The sequence below is a fragment of the Rhamphochromis longiceps genome, linkage group LG3 (assembly GCF_057381845.1).
Source record: "Rhamphochromis longiceps isolate RC_006_pf linkage group LG3, R_longiceps_female_GT1.1, whole genome shotgun sequence".
Classification (NCBI taxonomy): domain Eukaryota; kingdom Metazoa; phylum Chordata; class Actinopteri; order Cichliformes; family Cichlidae; genus Rhamphochromis; species Rhamphochromis longiceps.
Window position 1 is genome coordinate 39272981 of NC_140559.1, and position 27565 is coordinate 39300545.

Here is a 27565-nt window from a genome sequence, read left to right on the forward strand (position 1 = left end):
GCTCCAATCCCTCCATATTGTGGCCAATCACACGCGAGGATATAGGATAATATCATTATGTGAAAAACAGAGAGGGTGAGAGACGCGACAGTCAAGTGGAGCATCCGTCTGTCCTCTGGTCTTGGTCTTGTCTTGGTCTCAGTTTGGGCGGTCTTGACTACAAGGCTAGCATCTATACATAAGAAGTGGCCAGAGAATGGCAGGAGAAACATGAGCCGAAGTACTGGATCTCAGTGATATAAGGAGAACTTCCCTCCAACTTTTGCCCAATCACCTTAGTGTCCTGTTTATTACATATAATAAAAAGCATTTACTGCCTGGGTGTGGTGCTCTTTGTCCATCTTGATCTAAGAGGTAGCAAAAAGACACGGCAGCCATTTTTTAACTTGAACCTTTGACTGCTTGAATAAAGAAAAGAGAAAGTTATTTCTTTAGTTTGGATCATCTTCTCTCATAAAATAACCTGACAATGTCTAACTTGTTTCGTTGTTTTGAATAAGTGAACTTTGATAGGAGTCTGGCAACATGAGCAACACTTAAAAGCATTAACACTGATGTTATAATAAAGTTTATTTAAGATCAAATCTTTTTTTTAAAGAATAGAACAACTTAAAGTGGTCTGTCCACTCATCCCAGCAGTTTCCATTACTGTTCTGATTTGAAAATGGCTGTGGCAGTTCTAATTGAACTTGTTAAACTTCATCAGCAGGTTCAGCTGAAGTGAAGTCAGTGGAAGCCAATTTAAGTAAAAATGAAAGTTACTGTTTAAGTTGGCACTGCCTCTTAAACATGTTTGGCTGAACCTGCTGAGGAGGTTCAACAAGTTTAGCTGAATTGTTTAATCAAAATGAAAGTAACTGAAAGTAAAAGTTATTTACTGCTCATCATTAACATGAAGTCATCCAGCCAAAAGATGAATATTGTCAAGTGAAGACACTTGGTTACATGTGAAAAAATTAGGTGTTTTATAATTGAACATTATTTGTAACAAAGGAAACATCACAAAACAAAGGCAAAAGTTATTTGAAAGTTATAGATCTATTAATATTATATCCAGAGATTTATTTTTTTTACCTGGAGTAATTGAAAGTCTACAACATAAAGGCTTTTAATAGCATATGGACAGGGAAAAACTCACATGCTTACATATATTAATTTATATATATTAATTAATATATATATTCATTTATATGTTAACACTAAGTCTTCAACAAAAACTCTTAAGTAAGAAACTTTATGCTGTGCAAATACAGAAATCCAATCACGATGAACAAAAAGATTCCAAAACTTCCCATTCTATAAATTTAATAATGACGCTCTGATGGCAGCTTGTAAAGGTGAATGTGAGTAGTTTTGCCCAGTTATCTAGCAATATACGCTGATCCTGGATTTTAAAGGTACTTTATTGAGAGCTTAACAGAGGACTGAAAAAATCTGACATTTAATTTCTAACCCTTTCATACATTCAAAAAATGTGGTTTAGTGCTATAGTTTGTATGTCAGCTCTATCACCTGTTTCAAACCTTGATGCTACTCAGCTGCTGGCTCTGCAGACCCAGTCTGAACTGTGACAGATGTGTCAGATGCTGTTGCTGCGTCTGCCATCATTCCTTCTGCTGCAGCTACTCCTGCTGCTGTTCCGAATGCTGCTCCTACTGCTAAACCTAGACTTCCTCCTCCTTTCATTAACGCTCCACCAAGGAGTGCACCCAGTAGAGCTCCTACTGTAACTCCTGCAGCTTTTGACAACAGATTTTTAGACACAGATTGTTTTGCCTTTGCTGCAGTTTCCTCTTCTGTTAAGTCTGGAGTTGACTGTTTGATGCGACCTTCCTCTTGTTGAATATCTCTCTTCACTTCTTGCAGCATCTCATTGGTGAAGTAGCCTCCTTTGTTTGCCTCAATAATCTTGTCAATGGTTTTGAGTAATTCTGCCACCTGGTACTGGTTGTTCCTGTATTCATCTCCCTGGTTGTTCTTCCAGTATTTGTTATCAATGACGTGGCAGCAGCCACCACACTTCTTGATCAGATCACTCAGAGCTTCACTTTCATTCACAAACTCTTCGATCTTCATTTCCTCAGGAAGCTGGTCACCATGAGTAAAGATTATTATAGTAAATCTAAGCGCTTCATCTGAGAAATATTGATTAATTTTGTCTATTACAGCCTTTTCTTGCTTTGTGTATTTCTCCACTTTAAGCACAATGAGAAACACATGAGGACCAGGAGCACATTCTGTGATACACTTCACTATTTCAGACTTCATGTCCTCCTCAGACCTGTCTGTGTCAATAAATCCAGGAGTGTCAATAAAGAGTACCATTCTTCCACCGACTGACATGAACTTTGCCTGACATTCCTTTGTTCCAGATATCGGGGTATGATTTACTTCAAACACAGCCTCTCCACACAGGGTGTTGGCAATACTGCTCTTTCCAGCTCCAGTTTTTCCCAGGACCACAATCCTTCTTGCTGACTCTATAAAACAGTAATGATTCAGTGTCAGTTATTTATCTATTGTTCTGTCTAAAAAGGTGCAAGCAATAGTATAGAAGTAGTAAAATATCACTTAAACCTTAATGACACTACAATTAAAAAAATGAATGTCCAGTCTGCTTTTTTTAAAAGTGTAAGTAAAATTGCATATTCTTTACAAATCAGTCAGCTTTGGCTTACAAGTAAATATGTAAAAGTAGAAAAGAGTTTAATTCCACAGACCATTGTGCAGTTTAAACTAGGTTGTTCAGCTAGATGCTGATTTAAGATAAGATAAGATAACCTTTATTAGTCTCATAGGTGGGAAATTTGTTTGTTACAGCAGAAAGTGGACAGTGCAAAGTTATATAGCAAAAATTAGAGAACACTGGAATACAATAAGAACAATATACTGTACACAACTGTACAGAATAGAATAAAATAAAATAAAATACTATATGCAATAGAATGTAATAAAATAATATATACAAAAGGATAAATAGCATTTAGATGCAATAGAAACAACAAACTTATCCTGTTTATAAAGCTGCTGTAAAAAATATTTTTTAAACACTATTTTTACATACTATACTATTTACTTAATATTTTTTACTTTAAAAATTTTGTTTAGGTATTCAGTGCAGTAAATAATCTTGACAATGAAAACAAACATTTTATTCTTAGATGGAGTTAAGTGTCCTGTGCTGACTATTAATACAGAATAAATGATAATAACTTACCATCCATCTTTTTGAAAGAAACAAAACCAGGTCAGAGACACACGATTACTCACAACCCAAAGACTTTGTGACTGCACCTTTCGTTTTGTTCTGCACCTGTTTGACTTGTATCTTGGCAGTGCTTATTGCATTGTGGGGATTATTAAGACTGTCCAATTGCATGTGAGACAGCAACAGAACACATCTAAATATAAAAGACCATGACATTTTTATTGTTTTAGTACATTTCACACAGTTAAGTAGGAAGGCTGCTGCTGTTGATGACAATGAGCTGCAGCTGGCAAGGGCTGATGAGCAGCAGTTGTGGCTGACTTCAGGAGGGCTCAAAACCAATCCCCCCAAAACACAAAAGGGACACAATACAACATTCAAGTTCAGATGGATGACTGCGACTGAAACATTTCAGGCAACTGGTGATGGTGTGGCATGGCAGGTGACCAGCGGCGTGCTAGAAGTGTAGGCCATGACTGAACAGGACGTGGACAAGCATGAAGTAGCTATGCGCAACATGGATTATAATATATTTTTAATTTATAATTATAATTTCATTCAGAAAAAAATTACAATTTACGTCGGCAGTAATGACACCATGTTACGTCAATCAGAGGTCACTAAAATTTATATTAAGTTTGCCCCCCCCAAACTGGATCAGGGCCAGGGACATCTTTAGCTGCATGTTCTTAAATTTCCATCTGCAAAATCAGAAGCCCATGTAGTCCAAAAAAAAACTACATGGGCTTCATAGATAATTGAAAACTTTCTAAAGGACCTCTGGTCTTGTTAGGAGAGAAGGCATCCAGGTGTCTTCATGATATAAAGACCTGGATGACCTCTAATTTTCTGCTTCTGAATTCAGATAAAGCAGAGGTTATTAACTGCACACGCTGTGAAACTGCTGCTACAGAAGCCACAAAATGTTGAAAAGACCCCAATACCAGAAAGTAAAGAGATGGAAGAAAGTTTGTTGTTGGGGTTTCCAGGTCATGTCTGATTTCATTAAGCAAATACGATAGCTTGGTCATTTTATTGATCACATCTTTGTCATATTTGCAACTCCAAAACACCACATTGCTGATTTTGCAGATGATTTGTACCTGCTGCTTAGAGCTGTCAAAATCTCACATTCAGACTTACATGTGACCAAAACAATTCACAACAGTTTTATTACCATCAGATTAAAGAATATATGCATTTATTAAATTCATATGTAATTAAAATAAAGTGTAGAAAGGAGGAGAGAACCTCTAACCACATAACTACACAAAAACTGTACAAAAGTACAATTGTAGTCATAATGTGTGTTACCATCAAGAGAAAGAGAGGCTGCATGCCATGAATTACATGGATCTTTGTCATTCGCTGTGTGCGTCATGGAGACTGCACAGAGAAAGAGAAACTACACATATGCGGTTTCTATATCACATCATACTGACAGTTCACAGCAGACCAAAATGAGCCTCAGAGCACTTCAGAAATATCCCGGCGATCCTGATGGCAAAGCATTCAGTTTTTTCAATTAATCAGAAGTTAATTAATCATTAAACTCTACTGAGAGCCAATGTGTAGAATATAAAACAGTAGTTCTGTGAGTTTGCTTGCCAGAACATATTAATAGTCTGGCCAGCATTTTGTACTGCTTGGAGGCATAAAAGAGATTTGTCCAAGCTGGCAAACAGGGCATTACAATAATCTAAACCCAATGACACCAATGCATGAATATGTTTTTGCAGTTCAGCTGAGGATATTTTGGAATTTAGAAATGTTCCTTAAATAAATTTAACAGGAATGAAACGAAGATTTTACATGTGCGTCGAAGCCCAGAGAAGAATAAAATATTACACCAAGATTTCAAATGGTGGACTTATCAGTTGAACAAAAAGGAGGGCATGAATGATTTTAGGATGTAATTAAAAGAAGGAGCTGTAACCATGGTCTCATTCTTGTTGGTTTTTAAAACAAGCTCATTGCTACAAAGCTAAGCAGTAACCTGAGTTAAGCAGTGGACGAGGGTAAAAAGGATGAAAAGAACAGTTTTACAAGAAGTACAGTTAGAGCAGGTCATCATGTTAACCCTTGCCCAATATTGTGTTTATTTAATAAATGGTAATAAGGCTGAAAACCAAAAAGCCACATATAATATCAAAACTTTAAAAAAAAGAAGGTTTTAAGCAGATGCTTTTATAACTATGCCCCAGTGTTGAACAGCGCAGTAAAGCTTCTGTGCTTTTAAAAATAGAACAATTCAGTGTTTGAATAAGGGAGTGGTAAAATGTTTCGGTTTCCAGTGCTAGTTAAACAAGTTTCAAACAAAGAAGGTATTTTTAATTAAGTTCAGTTTGAAAAATGGAAGAGTGATGCATTCATTCCCTCTTGACAGGTTACTGGCACAGGTACACGTAATTCCATTAATGCATAGCTGCAGTTATTAAACGATGACTCAGTGTTTAGAGCTGTTCGCACTAAAGTAAAAAGCACCATCACTTCATGCGGAAACCCTCTTGGCGCCAGCTGCGGTCTCAAGGCTGGAGCCGAACAAAAACACCCTGATAATGACTGTGTTTAGTCCGTTTCTTCCCATTCCATGCAAGGCCACCTGGGTTGGCTGGAAGACTGTTTACTTAGCCTAGCAGGGCGAAGGACACTGTCTCAGCTGAACTCTGGACATGCACACACATACATATACACTGATATGCACACACTCATCCCCCCTTTCCAAACGCCTCCGATGCTTGTTCCCTCTTGGGAACACGGCGGGTCTGAGCCCGTGCTGGAATGGTAGCGCTGGGCAGGATGGCTGCTGTGTTTGCTTCGGATTACTCCTCACCCCCCACCCGACCCTGTGGCTTGTCACGTGTTCCATAATGTGGTGCTGTGGACATTTATGTGCTTTTTTTGTGCAGAGGAATTTTTTTTGTTTCCTGTTCTCATGCTGTCCTCCCAGGAGACCAGCACGAGTAGAGGTCTCATTTTTTCCTCTTGTACTTTCCCATTGTAGTGTATATTTCAGTGTCTTTTTTCTGTAACGCTACCGATCTCCGACCTGTATCCCCATGTGATGTCTGTGTTGTGTATGTAAGCTTGGGGGGGTTGGGGGGGTTGGGGGGGGCGCCCTATTTCACTGCAGGGCAACCTGCACGTGGCGAATAAAGCCTTGATTGATTGATTGATTAAATTCCAATGTCTTGTAATAACTGTAGAATATTTAATATGCATATACAAATACATAGAATTTGAAATAATTCAATCAAAATCAGCCACATATGGTCTGAATATGAGCCAGAAGCTACATTTAATAGGGACATGCTGTCTCATGCATAACAAACACAAGCACAAGTTAAACACAAAGATACAAATGTTGTTTATCCATTTCACACCATTTCTGTTAAAATATGGCTATTTTAGACAAACATTTTAAAAATGATCTGAAATTAAAAAATAAAAAAAATAAAAAATTACATGTTTTACCAGCCACCTATTATGAATCCTGATTCTTCAAAAACAAAAACCATTTTCATGTTTTCTCCAATAAATTGTCAGAAAACTCATAAAACATCCAGTGGAACATGGTTTTCATTGTTACTCTGTGTCACAGATATGACAGTTATATGGTTTTGTGACTGAAAATCTTATATATATTGCATGATTTTGATGCTCAAACGTAGTTATAGAAGAAATAGTATGATTAGATCACCATGTAGCATTAGAACTCCTGCTCACAGCTTCAAGAATATGAAACATAACACAGTCAAAATGACAAGACACTCTGGGCCACAGTGGGAAGGTGACAGTTGAATGTTAATACCACGTTTTTTGGGTGGAGTAACTTGTTTCTGGGTAAGGTCAAACTATTTGGCAACTGTACAAATACAAAATGAAACAGCCACAACGCTGAGTTTCAGGTGTGGTCAAATAACAATAGTCACAAGTTATTTATTGGTGGCTGTAGCTCAGAAGGTAGATCTGCTAATCCTCCACTAATCTGAAAGTTGTTGCTTCGATGTTTGGCTGCTGCAGTCTGCATATTGAAGTATTGTCAGGAGAGATACTGAACCCCGTTGTGAATGTTACATAGAAAAGCACACTGGCATTGAAAGAAAGTAAGTGGGAATGAGGAAAACTGTATAACATGTTCTGAGTATAAGAAATGTTTCCTGTACCAATCTATTTACCACTGCAACGGTTTACACGGTCACTTAATAGTGAGGTGATTGGGTTCTCCTCAAGTTTAAAATGGCCAGCTCATGCATTCACACTATTGGAGCCAATAGAAGAAAAGTCTTATGTGCACTGCAGGTCTCAATTTAAACGACAATACAGTCTGTCTGTCTAACAGAATGGAATGGAAAGAAATTTAGTGTATTATCTTAAATTACTTATTTTTTACTTTATAGTAAATACTCAATAGCAAAATGTACTTAATATGTTATATTTTGATGGATTTTATGCACCCATCAACAACAGCTGTGTTTTAATGAGTAATAGTAAAAAGCAATTTAATACATGTGAAATAAAATTTTGTCATTGTCATAAGCAAACAATCCCAAGACAAACATATTACTTGGTGTTTGGCAAAGAGGTTTAAGGGTAAACTTTACAGGCAGACTTGTGTATTTACGAATACACGGACAATACCTTTTGATAACAGGATGGGTGTTTGGTTGGAATTGTTATCAATGAATCATAAAATATACACATGAAAAAAAAACCTGAGTCACATAATTAAAAAGTTGTTTATTGATGCACAGAACATGTAAATTATTATGTAAAGGTCCTCTGAAGCTGCTGGTACCTCTGCATATAAAAGCTTTAAAACTTCACAAACCTGAGAAGATCAAACAATTTCATAATCAAGTTACAATTGCCAGGAACACATGTTTATATTTTATTATACATGTTTTAATATATGACCACTACTTTGTATTTACTCAACACATTCAGGAACTTGCAAAACAGAATAAAACCTTTATTCTTTCCATAAAGATTCCAAATGGGCCAAATTATTAAACTATTTTAATACAATGGTTTACCCACACAGATTAATGACAATATTTTTATGTAAGCTTTATATGTATAATGATTAGGCTGTTTTATTATATGGCTGTGGATCTGTGTTTATTCAAATGGATTCCATGGATTGTATATTATCTCATACAAAGCATGAAGTCTATTCCAAATGGCCTCAAAAACCCCCACAACTTCCTTTTCAAAAGGTTCTGGGACTGGAATGGAGACTGATTCAGAAGGAACAGGAACAGATGGAACAGATGGAACAGGAACAGATGGAACAGATGGAACAGGAACAGATGGAACAGGAACAGATGGAACAGATGGAACAGGAACAGATGGAACAGATGGAACAGATGGAACAGGAACAGATGGAACAGATGGAACAGGAACAGATGGAACAGGAACAGATGGAACAGATGGAACAGGAACAGATGGAACAGATGGAACAGATGGAACAGGAACAGGAACAGATGGAACAGGAACAGATGGAACAGATGGAACAGGAACAGATGGAACAGGAACAGATGGAACAGATGGAACAGGAACAGATGGAACAGATGGAACAGGAACAGATGGAACAGGAACAGATGGAACAGGAACAGATGGAACAGATGGAACAGGAACAGATGGAACAGATGGAACAGGAACAGATGGAACAGGAACAGGTGGAACAGATCCCTTTCCAAACTTCGATTTGATCAACAAAGCTGAGACAATTGCAAATAATCCTGTGATGACAGCAAAACCCACAAAATATTTAAGCCATGATTTTTGTGCATTTTCCATGTGTCTCTTAATGATGTTAACTTTAGCCTGCTTTCTAATCTCTTCCTGTGACAGATTTTCTGATGACTTTCTAACCCGATTTTCCTCTTTTTGTATTTCTGTCTCCAGTGTTTGGAGCTTTTCATTAGTGTAGTATCCTCCATTGTTTTCTGTCACTATATCTTCTATGCTATTGAGCAGCTCTGCCACCTGGAACTTGTTGCTTCTATATTCATCTTCCTGGTTGTTCTTCCAGTATTTATTGTCAATGACGTGGCACCGACTCCCACACTTCCTCACCAGATCACTCAGAGCTTCACTTTCATTAACAAAATCCTTGATCTTCGTTCCTTCGGGGAGCTGGTCACCATGAGTAAAAACCACTGCAGCGTATTTAAGAACATCTTCAGAGAAATGTTCACATAATTGTGCGATGACAGCCTTTTCGTGCTCTGTGAATTTCTCTGCTTTGAGCACAATGAGAAAAGCATGAGGACCCGGAGCACACTCTGTAATACAGCTCAACATCTCATGCTCCAACTTCTCAGACCTGCTTGGGTCAAAGAAACCAGGAGTGTCGATTAAAGTTAGGCTTCTTCCATCAACAGTCTTGGTCTCACTCTGAGACAAACATGCGTTTGAGTCATTAAAATGATTAATCTTCAATCTGGTCTCGCCAAATATGGTATTAGCCAGACTGCTTTTCCCAGTTCCAGTTTTTCCCAGCAGGACAATCCTCCTTGTCTTTGTCACTGGAAGAAAAAAAGAATAGATGAAAATATCTGATTAACTCATTACCTCATCTGCTTCCTGACATCTCTGATCAATTTTCAAATTTCAGATCAAAAATCTATCAACCCAGTATCACAGCAAAACGTGTAATAGACACGCCGGATCACCGTGTCTATTTCACACCATGCCTCTCCAAAACGTGAAATGGAGATGTATGAAGAATTTTTCGCGACCAGCAGGGGGCGTTGATATATTAAGCTAAGAAGTCAGTAATGAACAAAAAACCATTATTGCATAAGTACATTCAATTGTCCTTAACAGTCACAAACTATTAAGCTTAATATGTATATACATGTAAATATGTTTTGGGTTTTTTTTGTTTTGGGGTTTTTTGTGTCCCGTTTGGATCTTTAGCCATCAGAATTGTTGTCTTAAGGCCAAGAAAGATGCCAAGCATCAAATAAAAAAGCTCCCTCTGGTGTTACTGCAACTTCTGCATGCTTGTCTTTGTCACGCTTTGGAGAGTCAAAGTGTTAAACAGACATGGGGGATATAGGTGTCTGTATCTCCTTAAAGGATGCCCCTGTGTTGGCAAAATTTTGCATGAACAATGTCACATATATGTTTTAACAAAACAAATTCATTATAAATCCCAACTCTTTCTGAACTCGCTTTACCAACAAACATTTTTATCAGTTAATAAATTAAAAGGGGTGATTTGTATTGTTTGTTTGTTTGTTTCTTGCTTTTTACTTTAAATTACACACAAAGAAATGTGATTCAAACCTAGTATCATTCTGGTTGATTTGAAGGAAAATATCACTGACATCTACAGCATAAGAGTGTCTGAAATCTTTTAGCTAATCATTCATCAGTGTCATTTATTGGTCCTTGTGATTACGCTGCATATAGAGACTTCAACCAAACAGATGCAAGTACAAAGTAAATTTAAAGCATGTTTGAGATTTTAAAAGAAATCTTACTGCAGTACTACACTGCAAGCCATGTGTCAGCAAACAAGCCTTGATACCCAGAAATCTTACTTGTATTTATAAGATTGATAAAGCTTAGAGCAGCAATACTGTTAAACATTTTTTCATAGCAAAATAGTTCTTGAGATTAACTCAGTTAATTAAAAATATAGGTCACAGTTTAGGATTTTGATTACTAGAGTGACAAACACTCATACGTTGGAGTAATGACTATTTAATAGTTACTTACCCTCCATGCTCTCCAGAAAATAGAAATCTGTCAAAAATCTAGTCTGGTTCCCGACGTGTCTCTGCAGTGAGTCGTTTGCTTTTGTTCTCGTACTGCGGACTTACCTTATGCTTCGCTTCTGCTACCTGTCTAACTTGTTCTCTGGGTTTTAGCCAGAATAAGTGAACAAAACACTGCGCACAGTGTACGTTTACATATAATAATCCACAGTGCTGCAACACAGAGATAAAGATAATAAATAACTACATGACCTAAAAACATGATACAAGAAGAAAGAAAAAGTTAAGCTGTATTTCATTGACCTTACAGATTTTTAAAATTTTTTTTTATTTCTATTCTTCAGAAAAGTGGAATTTATTTCTGCTTGAATATATGAATACTTCTTATATTGGCCTTTAAATCCTTACCTTACACTACTAACTCCATAGATTCTTTGTTCTGTGAACTACATATAACTTATTCAAAGTTTGGATTTATGTTAACAAAATACAAACGTCTGCATTTTCTTTTGATTTATTTAGTCTCATTTGTTGCTGCATTTGTCAGTCAGTAACTTTTATACAGTCTGGAAACATGAGCAACACTTAAAAACATTAAAACTGACATTACAATAAAGTTTGTCGAAGATCAAATCTGTCAGTGGTCTGTCCACTCATCCCAGCAGCTTCCATTACTGTTCTGGTTTAAAAATGGCTGTGGTAGATTTGGCTGATCCTGTTAAACTTCATCAGCTGGTTCAACTCAAGTAAAGTCAGCGGAAGCCAAATTAAGTAAAAATGAAAGTCGCTGTTTAAGATGTCACTGCCTCTTAAACATGTTTGGCTAAACCTGCTGAGGAGGTTTAACAAGTTCAGCTGAATTAACATGAGGCTAGTAAATGAAAATTGTCAAGAAGTTGAAGAAACTTGGTTACATGTGAAACAATTAGCTGCTTTATTAGTGAAAACTTGTAGCAAAGAAAACATCAAAAAAAGAAGCAACAATTATTTGAAAGTTATAGATCTGTTATTGAAATACCCAGAGATTTTGTTTAAGCTGGAGTAATGGACATATTCATGAGTAAATTCTGAAATATAAACTGCAACATAAAGGGTTTTATAGCATATGACGAGGGGGAAAAAATCACATTCAAATCAAATCAAATCAAATCACTTTTATTGTCACATCACATGTGCAGGTACATTGGTACAGCACATGTGAGTGAAATTCTTGTGTGCGAGATTCACAAGCAACAGAGTTGTGCAAAATACAATAACGTAAACAAGCAAAATACAAGAAAGGCTACATCTGAAACTAATAAATATATGTACAATATATAATAGTATATGCATTTCTGGATGTGTATAGTAAATATTTTTCTACGTGTGTGTGTGTGTATACACATATTTTACAAATTAAATAGAGTAAACAATAAAATAAAATATATAAAAATATATAGAGTACATTCTTACATATCATTAAGCATAAGCTACTTCATTTATATGTTAACAGTAAGTATTCAACAAAAACTCTTAAGTAAGACATTTTGTACAATGCAAATACAGAAATCCAATCATGAGGAACAAAAGGAGTCCAAAATGTCTCATTCTATAATTTTAACAATGATTCTATGATGGCAACTTATAAAGGTGAATGTGAGTAGTTGTGCCCAGTTTCCTAGTGTAACCCAGATCATTGTTTGAGTATGGGATTTCTGATTATTTGTGGTCACTGAACGCACCACTGTGCCGTGCGCATAGCCACTCTCTAGTCCAGCTACAGAGTTTTTCCTTCCGTTCATCCGATGAGGCGCATGCTGCTCTCGTGCCCTCTACGAGCTGGAAATTCGGGTACAGTAGACATTTGAGTCGCTGTAAATAGTTTTAAAAACCTTTATATGTGAAGCTAATGATTTAATATGTTGTTAGGGAAAAGTCTTGTAGCAGTTACAAACGTGAAGCGGAGCTGAGTCCGACAGCATTCGCCATTACACGAACTCCTCTGGTGAGTTAGCGTGCAGCTCATGTTCGTATGAAATGTTTTGTGCCTTATTATACTGCAGCGAGGTATCAAATCTACCGCTGTCATGTTGTTAAGAAAGAGGCTAAATATTGTATAACGTGTGTTATTGGCTGACTGTTAGCAAGCTAGCCGTTAAGTGAGCCTAGCTAATGTCCTGAAATGGCGGCCGACACGAGGTCAGTTACAGTGTTATTATGTTATGCCTAAGAGAACAGCATTAATAAGCATTGTTAACAGCATTTATGTTCTGTTATATTTTTATTTTGACAAACCTGTATTATTATAATGGTAAGTCTGTTAAATAAGCCGTTAGTGACATGGACACTGAGTCAGTGGTACTGAGACTTATGAACATTTCAGTTAATTCTTCTGCACACTTGTGTGTAGGCTGGTTTGTTTGCCCTTTTGGTGCCCTGGATCCTACTGGATGAACTGCCTTGTGGAAGTCCTCATCTGATGACTCTGCCGAACCGTCCTGGCAAATAGATGGTCGTTGCTGCTTGCTGGATGCTATTATTGGATGCTACACCGTTCCAACAGAGCGGTAGGAACAATTCAAAGGGCCCCAACGATGCGCTTTATTTTTCCCTGAGCTCAGGTGATTTTCTTTTGGCCAAAGGACCTTAAAGGATACATATTTGTTTTTATTTATTTATTTTATTTTTCTCATGACACTGAGTGGAAAGACACTACAAAAAAAAGGGGGTTTATTATTTAAAATTGTGTCAAATAAATGTGTTTATGCTAAGTAAGTGTGGTGTCCATTGTGTGCTGGAAGCCTTATTGTTACTGTGGTGGAGCAGCTACTACCAATCTCCTTTACGAAACTAGCCTCTGACAGGATACAGGTATTTGGGATACATTTGATTTCTTGTAACCTATTTTTAGAGAAACTGTGATTCTGGGTTAAACATCGGGGTGAAATTGATGACACTGACACCTAGTGAACTGCCCAAGGTCAACAGTCCTGATTTCCACGCATTAAAGGTTTGGCGTAAGTACAGATTGCGTTACAAGTGGCGAGCCAGCCAGGAGATTGGTGAAAAGTAGCACCTTGACTTTCCAGCTCACAACACCTACCTCTTTTCCTTGACCCTATTGTGTTGGACATGGATCTTTGCAGACGTTTTGATGTAGATGGCCAGTGCTCACTTTTTGTGACTGGCGTTGAAGGGATTTACACAGATGATGACATTGCTAGTGTTTTTTCAGTAAATGGTAAAGTTTCTCGGATAGTTCGAATTCCAGATGAATCAAACCAGCCAGAGGGTAGAGTCCTGATACAATATTTGTCCGATCAAGCCATTTCCAAGATCAACCCCCAGATCTTAGGCGACTTGCCGAGCCCCAAGGATCCTGCTATCGGTTGGTCTGTCAAAACCATTCGAGATGTTGCTCAGGAAGAGGTAGGCAAGGAGTTAGCTCGTAGATATTTAGAAGAACTGAAGGCTGTTGGAGATAGTGGTAAAGCAGGTTTCTTGAGTGTTATTCAGAGTGAGGTCAAAGAAGTTCGACATAACTCTGAGATTCCTGACACACGGCCACACACAGCTCAGGATGGTGACACATCCCTCCATGACATTGTAGCTAGTGATCATGATGAACCTAATCACTACACACAGACCCACAATGCACCTGATAGTGCTGTGGTGAACCCTGTTAATATCGACCGCAGTCTCCTTAACCCACCTCAGATTCAAAAAGTTGTCGTTGAGCACGTTATCAGAAATGACTCAACAGCCCCGTGGTCTACACAAACCAGACTGCGCACCTTTTCTGGCCGTGCTCCTAGGCCCAATGGTGAGGTAGACTATGAAACATGGCGCACACAAGTGGACCTTCTTGTCAGTGATTGCTCTCTTAGTGATGTGCAAAAGGTTAGGAAAATACTTGAAAGTTTGCTAAGTCCAGCAGCCGATGTTGTTAAGTTGCTTGGTGTGAGCTCACCACCCAGGGCTTATGTTAGGCAGCTCGATTCCGCTTTCAGTGTTGTAGAGGACGGAGAAGAGTTATTTGCAACCTTTCTCAGCTCCAACCAGAATAGCGGAGAAAAGCCCTCAGCATATTTGAACAGACTCCATAGCCTCCTTACTCGAGCTATTTCTAGAGGGGGAGTCTCTGTCGAAACTTTGAGCGAACACCTACTCAGACAGTTTATTAGAGGCTGCTGGGACCAGAGTCTCATTATAGCTCTCCAACTAGAAAACAAAAAGAACAGTCCACCAACATTCCCAGATCTTCTCCTTATGTTGAGGACCGAGGAAGGTCGTAGATCTGCAAAGCTAGACAGGATGAAAAAACATCTGGGTGCTACAAAAGCAGCTGTACATGCCCACTCCATTTTTGATGTACCCTCCTATGATGATGAGCCCGTTCCAACACAGACTGCAAAGCAGAGCGAAGCATCTAAGCTTGAGAGGAGAATGGATGAGCTTTCAAAGCAGGTAGAGAAACTGAGTCAAAGGTCCAAGAATTCTCCTTTTGACAGTGAGCTTAGTGCAGCGTTAAAACAGAGGCAAGAAGAAACTGTTAAACTTGAAAGCAAAATAGATGAGTTGTCTAAACAACTCAGAGAGCTCACTCAGAACCAAAAATGTCCTAAAGAGAATAATAGTGGCAAAGACTTCCTTACGGCAAGAAATAGCAGTGCCAGGAGACCAGTTAAGGTTCCCTCTATGCCAAAAGCATGGTTCTGCTTTAGATGTGGTGAAGATAACCACATTGCCGCTCGATGCCCAAATGAACCCAACCAGGCACTAGTCCGCCAGAAGAATGCTGAGTTAAAGGAAAAGCAAGGAAGGTTCCAAGCCCAACAGGTTACTGAGCCTTTTGCTTTAAACTTGTAGCGGCTCCTGCTGTGGGACGTCCAGGAGCTGAGACCAGCATTAGTCCCGCCTCAAGTGACCAAAGAATTGATGTTCAGAGCAAAATAAAGACCCAGACAACGGTTCAAGATTTCAGTTCCCAATCCCGCTTGCCACCCGGTCTGATAGGTCCTCGTTGTTCAGCTTCTGTTTTGGTTGAGGGTGTGCAATGCAACTCTATCATGGATAGTGGTTCACAAGTCACTACAATCTCCGAATCATTTCACAAGGATAAGCTGGCACATCTCCCCATTCAGCCCATTCAAGCATTGCTTGAGATTGAGGGTGCAGGTGGACAGCACGTTCCCTACCTTGGTTATGTTGAGACCCACATCACTTTTCCTCACAACATTACAGGCAAAGAGGAAGAGTTGGTTGTTTTGGCTCTTGTTGTGCCTGAGTGCCATTTTAACAGCAGAATACCAGTTTTGATTGGTACCAATGCACTGTTAAGACTCCATGATAAGTTATCTGAACGTGACGGTCCAGATTTCCTTCACAGACTGTGTTCCAGAGATGTAGCACTGGTTCTCCAGCACTTGGCTAAACAAATGGATGATTGCCACATACACCCAGTGAGGTTGCACGGGAAAGTACCAGTCACCATCCCTGCCAACCACAAGTGCTGTTTAATGGGCGATGTTAGGCTGAGAAAGAACACTCCTAACGTAAGTTTCGTCCTTGAACCAAATGAACACGACAAGTTACCTGGTGGTTTATTTCTTGAAACTGCTTTGATAGACATCCCTTACAAAGCTAAGAGTAAGGTTCCAGTCGTCTTGCAGAACTTGAGTGGGCATAGTATTGTATTGCAACCAGGAAGTACAGTTGCCCAGGTATGTGTAGCCCAGCACATTTCACCCCTGGTGCCTGTTTCAAATGCTTCTTCTCATGACAAGTTTGATGGAGAGAAGCTTAAGTTTAATCTTGATGAGTCACCCATCTCTGAAGAATGGAAAGAGCGCATCACCACCAAGCTCAAGTCTATTTCAGAAGTGTTTGCGGTTGATGATCTGTCTTATGGTCACACCACTGTGGTAAAACACCACATTCGGCTGAACGATGACACGCCGTTTAAGGAACGGTCGAGGCCCATCCATCCAAGTGACAGAGAAGCTGTCAAGCAACACCTCAAAGAACTGCTTAATGCAGGGGTTATTAGGGAGTCAGAGAGCCCCTACGCATCTCCAATAGTAGTTGTGCGTAAAAAGGATGGTTCAATCAGGTTGTGCGTTGATTACCGCAAGTTGAACGCACGGACCATTAGGGATGCTTATGCCCTCCCAAACATTGAGGAGACCTTCACGGCCCTTAGTGGTGCCAAGTGGTTCTCGGTCATGGACCTCAAATCAGGCTATTATCAGGTTGAGATGGCCGAGGAAGATAAAGCTAAAACTGCTTTTGTCTGTCCTCTTGGGTTTTATGAGTTTAATCGCCTGCCTCAGGGCGTTACAAATGCCCCAAGTACGTTTCAACGACTGATGGAGAAGTGTGTTGGGGATTTGAACTTGAGTGAGGTACTTGTGTTTTTGGATGATCTGATTGTGTTTTCAGACACCCTGGAGGAACATGAGGTGAGACTCATGAGGGTGCTGAACCGGTTGAGGGACTTTGGGTTGAAGCTGTCCCCAGAAAAATGTCATTTCTTTAGGCCCTCGGTGAAGTACCTTGGCCATGTGGTTGATGCCCAAGGAGTTCACACAGATCCTGATAAGATCTCAGCTTTGAAAACATGGCCTCGTCCTACAAACAAGAGAGAGTTAAAATGTTTCCTAGGCTTTGCCGGTTATTACCGGAGATTCATTGATGGATACTCAAAGATCGCAAAGCCTTTAAATAGTCTCACGGCTGGTTACTACTCACCCAAAAAGAGGGGTAAAGTGTATCTTGGAGAACATTTCAAACAACCATCAAACATTAACTTACCTTTTGGAGAGGAGTGGACACCTGAATGTGAAAATGCGTTTAAGACTTTGATTGAGAGACTGACATCGGCACCTGTCCTTGCTTTTGCCAACCCACAGCTACCATATGTCCTGCACACTGATGCCAGTCGTGAAGGCTTGGGTGCAGCGCTCTACCAAGAGCAGGACGGGAAGCTGAGAGCTGTGGCTTATGCAAGCAGAGGACTTTCCAAAAGTGAGAGAAACTATCCCACTCACAAGCTTGAATTTCTAGCTTTGAAGTGGGCAGTTTGTGAGAAGTTTAACAGCTACCTTTATGGCGCTAACTTCACCATTGTGACGGATAACAATCCTCTCACGTATGTACTGACATCTGCAAAGTTAGATGCTGCTGGTCATCGCTGGTTAGCTGCGCTGTCTACTTATCAGTTCACCGTTAAGTACAGGGCCGGTCATGCCAATCGCGATGCAGACGGGCTGTCCCGACGACCACAAGCTCCTCCTTTTGAAGATGAGGATTTCATCAAAGAAAGGGAGAGAGTTGATGACATGAAAAACCGTCTTCTAGAGGTGAGCAACGAGATGAGTCACGAGGTGGTATCTGCCTTATGTCAACGCCATCTTGTGGTGTCAAAGATCGAGCACTGTTCAAATCTAGAACAACCCTTGGCTGTAGAGTCTCTTGCTGTTGATCCCTCAACAGTTGCGGATGTATTTGGAGAAGACACATTACCATCTATGACAAGCTCTGACTGGTATAAAGCTCAGAGGGATGACCCGGTTGTCTCACGTGTCATTACCTTCGTTGAAAGAGCTCAAAAGCCCAGCTTCAGAGAAACAAACCTTGAAGTTCCTGATGTTAGGCTTCTTCTCAAGGAGTGGAGAAGACTCGAAATGAGAGATGGAGTATTGTACAGGAAATGGACAAATAGAGACAACACTGTATGGCAGTTAGTCCTACCTGAACAGTTCAGAGGGAAAGCGTTGCGTGGAGTGCATGATGAAGTTGGTCATCTTGGTTTTGAACGAGCACTGCATCTTGCCCGTTCCAGATTCTATTGGCCAATGATGACAAAGTCTGTAGAAGAGAAGTGCAGACAGTGTCCACGCTGTGTCAGGAGGAAAGCAGTGCCTCAGAAGGCAGCGCCTCTTGAAAATATTATAGCAACTTACCCGCTTGAACTCGTCTGTATGGACTATTTGTCAGTTGAGCCAGACAACAGAGACACCCGGAACATATTAGTTATCACTGACCATTTTACGAAGTTTGCTGTGGCAGTGCCAACTAAAGATCAGAAGTCCAGGACCATTGCAAAAGCTCTGTGGGAGAACTTCATAGTTCATTATGGGTTTCCCAGTCGTCTACTCAGTGATCAGGGTAGAGACTTTGAATCTCACACAATCAAAGAGCTATGTGCGTTGATAGGAGCAGACAAAATCCGCACTACACCTTATCATCCTCGCGGAAACCCGGTGGAAAGGTTTAACCGGACGCTTCTTGATATGTTGGGTACGTTGGAAGAGGAAGACAAATCTCACTGGAGGGACTTCGTTAAACCCTTAGTTCATGCGTATAACTGCACGAGGAACGACACAACTGGTTTCTCTCCTTATGAACTGATGTTTGGCAGACAACCCCGACTACCCATTGATTTAGTCTTAGGTATCCAACCTGAAAATGCCAACCATAAGTCTCATTCAGAGTATGTGAACAACCTTCGTCAACGTCTGGAGGAGAGCTACACCCTAGCTGCAAAAAAACTCCCAGAAGATCGGAGAAAGGAATAAAGTTAGGTTTGACAAGAGGATTAGAGTGGCCGAGCTCTGTGCAGGTGACAGGGTTTTGGTTAGGAACATGAGTATCAGAGGTAAACACAAAATCTCAGACAGGTGGGAACAGAAAGTACATGTTGTGGTTAAACGAATCGATGATGGCCCTGTCTATGTTGTGGAACCCGAGTTGGGAGACGGACCAAAACGCACCTTACACAGGGATCTCCTTCTACCGTGTGGGTTCTTACCTGTGGAAGAAATAGCAGGGAGCAGATCTCATGGGCCCTCTAAAGGGAAGAAACCAAGGAACAAAGCCGAAAGAGAAGTACAATCTTCTGATAACCCTGATGGTCAGGAAGATGAGGTATACAGTGATGAGGATGAAGTGTATCCAGCTTTTGTGGTTCCAGGAATAATAACCAGAGGTCCTTTTATCCAGACTGAAAGGCAGGTTATCACACCTCAGCTGTCCACTGGGGATGTGCATTCTAGGTTGCCCCGTGCAGAGCCACAAGACGAGTCACACGCACGAGAAACACCCAGTCATGTTTCTGAACCTGAGCCTTTGTTACACTCAGAAAGCAATGAGGTGACCACATCTCCCATTCCATCTGATGAAGGTCCAGGTTGGGTTGTTATTGACATTCCTGAACAAACAGAACCTGTTGAAATGAATCAAGAAAGCAGCGACACTGCTGAGCAGAGTTCAGAGCCAGAGACAGTAGAGTTGCGGCGTTCTGGGAGAGAGAGACGCCAACCTCGTAAACTAACTTATGATGAGTTAGGTGAGCCTTTAATTTTGGCTCTCAGTTCCTTTTTGTCAGAGTTTCGCAATTGTATTCTCTCAGAGCACTTTCCTTCACACACCTGTTAAGTCAAGTGTGCATGCAGAGACTCATGCACTTTAGAGGGGGAGAGTGTAACCCAGATCATTGTTTGAGTATGGGATTTCTGATTATTTGTGGTCACTGAACGCACCACTGTGCCGTGCGCATAGCCACTCTCTAGTCCAGCTACAGAGTTTTTCCTTCCGTTCATCCGATGAGGCGCATGCTGCTCTCGTGCCCTCTACGAGCTGGAAATTCGGGTACAGTAGACATTTGAGTCGCTGTAAATAGTTTTAAAAACCTTTATATGTGAAGCTAATGATTTAATATGTTGTTAGGGAAAAGTCTTGTAGCAGTTACAAACGTGAAGCGGAGCTGAGTCCGACAGCATTCGCCATTACACGAACTCCTCTGGTGAGTTAGCGTGCAGCTCATGTTCGTATGAAATGTTTTGTGCCTTATTATACTGCAGCGAGGTATCAAATCTACCGCTGTCATGTTGTTAAGAAAGAGGCTAAATATTGTATAACGTGTGTTATTGGCTGACTGTTAGCAAGCTAGCCGTTAAGTGAGCCTAGCTAATGTCCTGAAATGGCGGCCGACACGAGGTCAGTTACAGTGTTATTATGTTATGCCTAAGAGAACAGCATTAATAAGCATTGTTAACAGCATTTATGTTCTGTTATATTTTTATTTTGACAAACCTGTATTATTATAATGGTAAGTCTGTTAAATAAGCCGTTAGTGACATGGACACTGAGTCAGTGGTACTGAGACTTATGAACATTTCAGTTAATTCTTCTGCACACTTGTGTGTAGGCTGGTTTGTTTGCCCTTTTGGTGCCCTGGATCCTACTGGATGAACTGCCTTGTGGAAGTCCTCATCTGATGACTCTGCCGAACCGTCCTGGCAAATAGATGGTCGTTGCTGCTTGCTGGATGCTATTATTGGATGCTACACCGTTCCAACAGAGCGGTAGGAACAATTCAAAGGGCCCCAACGATGCGCTTTATTTTTCCCTGAGCTCAGGTGATTTTCTTTTGGCCAAAGGACCTTAAAGGATACATATTTGTTTTTATTTATTTATTTTATTTTTCTCATGACACTGAGTGGAAAGACACTACAAAAAAAAGGGGGTTTATTATTTAAAATTGTGTCAAATAAATGTGTTTATGCTAAGTAAGTGTGGTGTCCATTGTGTGCTGGAAGCCTTATTGTTACTGTGGTGGAGCAGCTACTACCAATCTCCTTTACGAAACTAGCCTCTGACAGGATACAGGTATTTGGGATACATTTGATTTCTTGTAACCTATTTTTAGAGAAACTGTGATTCTGGGTTAAACATCGGGGTGAAATTGATGACACTGACACCTAGTGAACTGCCCAAGGTCAACAGTCCTGATTTCCACGCATTAAAGGTTTGGCGTAAGTACAGATTGCGTTACACTAGCAGTATATGCTGATTCTGTACATCTGTGGATTGTAAAGGTACTTTTTTGAAAGCTTAACAGATGTTTTAGATATTTAATTTATAACCTGTTTTTACATTTAAAAAAATAAACAAAGTGTGCTTTAGCGTTGCAGTCTCCTTTCTTTGCTTCATCACTGTGCACCAGTTTCATGTCCATCAAACGTGGTACTCCTGGTTTTATTTGGCTGCTGGCTCTGCAGATGCAGCAGGAACTGTGCTAGATGATGTTGGTGCATTGTTTTTAGCTACTTTCGCTGCAGCTGCTATTCCCAATGCTACTCCTACTCCTACTAAACCTACAGTGCTGTCTTCTTTCCCTAATTGTATCGTCCCACCCAGGAATGCACCTAACAGATCCCCAGTTTTAACTCCTGCAGCTTTTGACAACAGATTTTTAAACACAGATTGTTTTGCCTTTGTTGCAGTTTCCTCTTCTGTAATGTTTGGAGATGACTGTTTGATGCGACCTTCCTCTTGTTGAATATCTCTCTTCACTTCTTGCAGCATCTCATTGGTGAAGCAGCCTCCTTTGTTTGCCTCAATAATCTTGTCAATGGTTTTGAGTAATTCTGCCACCTGGTACTGGTTGGTCCTGTATTCATCTCCCTGGTTGTTCTTCCAGTATTTGTTATCAATGACGTGGCAGCGGCCCCCACACTTCTTGATCAGATCACTCAGAGCTTCACTTTCATTCACAAACTCTTCGATCTTCATTTCCTCAGGAAGCTGGTCACCATGAGTAAAGATTATTGTAGTAAATCTAAGCGCTTCATCTGAGAAATATTGATTAATTTTGTCTATCACACCCTTTTCATGCTCTGTGTATTTCTCCACTTTAAGCACAATAAGAAAAACATGAGGACCAGGAGCACATTCTGTGATACACTTCACTATTTCAGACTTCATGTCCTGCTCAGATCTGTCTGTGTCAAAAAATCCAGGAGTGTCAATAAATAATATGGTTCTTCCACCGATATTCATATACTCTGACTGACATTCACTTGTTCCAGATTTGGGGGTATGATTTACTTTAAACACAGGCTCTCCACACAGGGTGTTGGCAATACTGCTCTTTCCAGCTCCAGTTTTTCCCAGGAGCACAATCCTTCTTTTTGACCCTATAAAACAGTAATGATTCAGTGTCAGTTATTTATCTATTACTTTGTCAAAAGCAGTGCAAGAAATAAACAGTAAATTGAAGTGGAGGTAAAACTGCATGATGTGTACAAGCCAGTCAGTACTGGCTTACAAGTAAATATGGAAGAGTAGAAAAATGTAATTTCTCTGATTGTTGATCAAAGTTTAGACTTAGCTGTTCAGATGGTGGATACAACTAAATCATTTTGAATTATTAACTCTATCAAGCATACACTCAGTGTATTACAGTCTTGAATATATTATATAACATTTACATAACTACTTTAGGTATTCAGTGGAGTAGATCATGTTGACTGAGAAAAACAATCACTTTCAGAGAACTTTCTTCCTTTGTGATCCCACATTTCTGTTAATCATTAATACAGAATACATGATAATAATTGCGACTTACCGTCCATGTTTTTGAAAGCGAAATCAGCGCAGAAACACACGATTACTCAGATCCTGTGGACGTTGTGACTGCGCCGTTCGGTTGTTTCTGTACCTGTTGGACTTGTTTCTCAGCAGCAAACTAAAGTGATGAGCTTACCTCATAGTGTGTTTCTCTTTTTTTCCCACACCTGGCAACAGCATGAGAAAACTATTGTGCATATTTAAATGTTATTTATTTAAATAAATTAATAACAAAAACACAATTTTTCTTTTCATTTTTATATAAAAATCTTGGCGAGCATATTGTTATAACCCAAAGTTAAATATGTCTGTAGTAAATATGACATAAGCAAAAGAGAGTTTATACGTTTCATACTGTTCTAGAATACTATAATGAAAAGTTTTACTATATATACATAAAAGGTGTGTGTTACGTATTTGAAATCTTCAAGCAGCTGTTTCCTTTAGGGTTCGCCTCAGTTGATCATCTGCTTCCATCTCACCCTAACCCAACACGCTCACTCTTTGAGCAAGTGTTTGGGCATCAGTGAGAAGAAAAAAACTCCCTTTTAACAGGGAGAAAAAGGAAATGAGGGCACAGGCATAACTATATAACTTTATTATTATTATAACATTATTCCAATATATCAAAAATACAAAATAAACTCAAAATGCTGCGACACAGACGCAGCCATCCGACAATTGTAGTGTATCTACGGGAGGATTCAGGTCACCTGCTCATGCCCTAACTATATGCTTTGGCAAAAATGAATGTTTTAAGTATTGTATGAGCATCCTGAGTGTCACGGACGAGAATGCGGTGGACTCAAGAGCAGACTCAATTTGCTTAGAACTGTGTATAATTTATTGAAAAGAACAAAACGTGAACGGAACTGGGTTTAACAAAAACCATACGCAGAAAACTAAAGGAAATCCGTGGGCGGAGAAACCGGCGTAGAGCACGGGGAGACTTCTAACGGGAACTTCTGTAAACACAGGGGAGAAATGTTACTGAATGGGAAACAAACGAGTAAGGGACAAAGGTACGGAGTGCCAGTGAATAGTCTTGGGCTTACTTGGCGACCCTAGTCATTTAACGGGGAAAAGGCTGCCAGGGGTGTATTCCAAAGAGGGTCAAGAGTGGAGAGTCCGGTCCAGATTCCGAGGAGGTGGAGAATACAGACTGAAGGGCAGGCTGAGGAGAAGTGGAGTATATAATCCTCGGGTTCCGAGCAGATGGGAGGACAGGATGGAGACCAAAAACAGCACTACTGGTGAGTGCGATGGGTGGAGAATCTGAAGAATACAGGAAACAAAAACATATTAACCCAAGGTCCAGATATACAGAGTCAGAGCTCAGAGGAGGCCGAGTTTACCACAGATGGTAGCAGGACGAACTGGCGAGGAGTGGCAGGCTGTGCTGGCTTAAAAACCCTCTAGGTGGAGCCCCGGAGATTGACAACAGGTGATGAGCTGGCCAACTCCACTCCCAGGGACAAATGACAGGAACCTGGACCACACCCAACCAGACACTCCCACAGCATATGACACTGAGAGCAAATGGGGTGATTTGGTACTATATGGTCTTTAAGATAAGATGGGAACTGATTATTTAGGATTATTTAGCCAAGCCTTTCCAATTTTGTCTCCATCTTTGTCAAACTTGGTCACTGCTAATGAAAACGTTATCATCTGCAACTCTACCAGGGCTACGTCATCATTACATCTGTCTCCCTCTCATTCCCACAGGTATTCTATAATTCTACTGGACATAGTTGCTCCCTACACTCACACTGAAATGTAATGAAATGTGAACACTATAAATAGATTCAGTTACCGCTGGGATAATGAATAATTATACCTAACTTAATGAATGTCTTTTTAGTTAAATAGCTGACTTGTTTTTACCCCATGAGAGTTTGGTGAACTGTCCCTGTGTCCTATGACAGCTGGGCAGGCTCCAGCCTCACTATAACCCTGATTTGGATAAGCAGAATAAACTGGATGGATGAATCCTTTTCTTTTTTTTTCTTTCATTCTCTTTTCAGCTGCTTTTGCATATTTTTCTGACTTTGATCAATATTTACATTCATTTTCATATTCAAAACCAAGGCAGCTACAAGAGAGCCTTTGTTGAGCTGGGTAATTCATTTTCACTTGCAACAGAAAAATCACACAGAAGAGGGACTATTTGGGAAATGTAAGTCAAGTTTGACATGATTTGTATTTGACCTGAAATACAATCTAAAATCCAATTATGATGGCACTTTGTGATTTTGTCAGATTTAGCAAATAAAATGATTTGCCATCATAATTAGAGTCATAATGTAATATCTAAAAATCCAGAAATGTTTGGCTAAAATGAAGTGAGTCTTTCAGATATTCAAGTAAAAATTCTACAGTACTACACTGATACACACACATACACATATATTACTTTAGGAATTTTTTGTTGACTTCACATTAGAAATGTTTTAGCTAGCAGAACAAAGATGCAGGAGAATCTGTTTCTGCTCATTCTGATGGGTAAGTGGATGATCTTATCAATCATACAGCAGTACTGTTAGCTTAAAGCAATAAGAGTGATTCTGGACTGATGCACCTGTTAAATGGCAGTAATGGTGAAATAATTGTCTTCGGAGCCTTATATAAACGAGAGGAACAGTGTAAGTGATTTTCTTTTTGCATTTTTATATTATAGAGCAAGGCCAAAGTTTACTTACTTTTACCTTACTTTTTAGACAAAAATGTCAGCAGTTTTTAGGTGTGTCTGCATGTTTGTGCTAAATGATAACAAAAAGGTTAGTGTGATTAAACAGGTGCTTTTGTGACAGTGATTATTGGGGGGAGCTGGAGGCTGGCCCCGTTTGAAGTCTTTAACTCATTTTATTGATTTTATCTAAAAAAAAAAAGAAAAAATAATCACAATCAGGGTGAGAGTCACGCATGCTCCAGCTCCATGTGAGGCAGCTTTACCAGAGCAAGACTCTGAGAGAGACAGGTGCATCTTCACACAGAAACCAGTCTGGACCAAATGACAAAACGCTGAATTGACCATTTGAGCCCCGACCAAGGACTCCACCCTGAATATCAGTGAAGCCATTTAAAATAGAGATGACCCTACCATTTACCAATGAGGAAACTTATGACACTATCACTACTTATAAAGTACTACTTATAAAGTAATCATACAAGTCATAAGAAAACAACACTCCTTTCTCTGCTCTCTTTGCTGTCCACTCTGTCGTTGTCATGATCCTAACAATTATTTAACAGTGTGTTCCAGGACAGCTTTAGCAGCTTTCTGAATGGCTTCCGATGCACTTTCTGATTGTTCAGCTGCAGCATATCCTAACCAACCTCCCTCTAACCCTTTCTGTATAGCAGCCAGTGATACTGTTGCATCTGTCTGCTCCTGCAGATTCAAAAAAGTTGATGTGACCATCTTTGCCACACCAAGAAAGGCTCCAACCAATACGCCTGTTGCTGTACCTGCAAATATAATCAGCAGCTTGTTCATCACACCCTTTTTAGCTTCAGTGGCAATCTGTTCAACCGACATGTTTGCTGATGACTGTCTAATGAGCTCTTCCTCTTTCTGTAGTTCACTTTCTATCTTCTGTAGCATCTTATTGGTGTAGCAGCTTCCATTGTTTGCCTCACTTATCTTGTCTATTGTCCTGAGTATCTCTGCTACTTGGAACCGATTGCTCCTGTAGTCATCTTCTTTGTTGTCTTTCCAGTATTTATTATCAACAACATGGCATCTGCCTCCACACTTCTCCACCAGATTGCTGAGCTCTTTGTTATGACTGATGAATTCCTCGATTCTCGTTCCCTCTGGGAGCTGGTCGCCATGAGTGAAGACAACGGCAGCGTATTTCATAGCATCTTCAGAGAAATCTTGACATATTTTTTTGATTACATCTTGCTCCTGCTGTGTAAATTTCTCCACTTTGAGGACGATGAGAAAAGCATGAGGTCCGGGAGCGCACTCTGTCATGCACCTCACTATCTCATCCCTGAGTAATTTCTCAGACATGCCTGTGTCAAAAATACTACGAGTGTCAATAAAACTGATGTTATTTCCATTTACAGACTTAATTACTAAACGGGGCACACTTATTTCAGAAACGGGTGAATGGCATACGTTGAAGACATTCTCTCCCAGTATGGTGTTGGCCAGGCTGCTTTTCCCAGCCCCAGTTTTTCCGAGTAGAACAATCCTCTTTGAAGTCAGTGCTGGAAGACA

At 39.9% G+C, this 27565-nt stretch overlaps 4 protein-coding genes across 4 annotated transcripts in view; all 4 read right to left on the reverse strand.

Annotated features, from left to right (window-relative positions):
* Positions 1-27565, reverse strand: part of LOC146674582 (GTPase IMAP family member 9-like) — a 39129-nt gene that overhangs the window by 11462 nt on the left and 102 nt on the right. Inside the window, exon 2 of the mRNA XM_085397155.1 lies at positions 26526-27549. Coding sequence (XP_085253281.1) covers positions 26579-27549 — 971 coding nt within the window. The 3' untranslated portion in view covers positions 26526-26578. The remainder of the gene's footprint in view (positions 1-26525; positions 27550-27565) is intronic.
* On the reverse strand, positions 1531-2484 carry LOC146674583 (GTPase IMAP family member 7-like; the record flags this gene model as incomplete). The annotated part of the gene is made up of 1 exon (XM_085397156.1): positions 1531-2484. A coding segment is annotated over one exon (954 nt), but the record flags the coding sequence as incomplete, so codon positions are not given.
* Positions 7961-11051, reverse strand: LOC146674584 (GTPase IMAP family member 7-like). Its single transcript, XM_085397153.1, has 3 exons — positions 10943-11051; positions 8773-9741; positions 7961-8610 (listed from the first exon to the last, which is right to left on the reverse strand). The coding sequence occupies exons 1-3, from the start codon at positions 10947-10949 to the stop codon at positions 8330-8332; spliced, it is 1257 nt and encodes a 418-aa protein (XP_085253279.1). The 5' UTR covers positions 10950-11051; the 3' UTR covers positions 7961-8329.
* On the reverse strand, positions 21961-23339 carry LOC146674585 (GTPase IMAP family member 7-like). The gene is made up of 2 exons (XM_085401088.1): positions 23333-23339; positions 21961-22901 (listed from the first exon to the last, which is right to left on the reverse strand). Exons 1-2 carry the CDS (start codon positions 23337-23339, stop codon positions 21961-21963), a joined length of 948 nt encoding a protein of 315 aa, XP_085257214.1.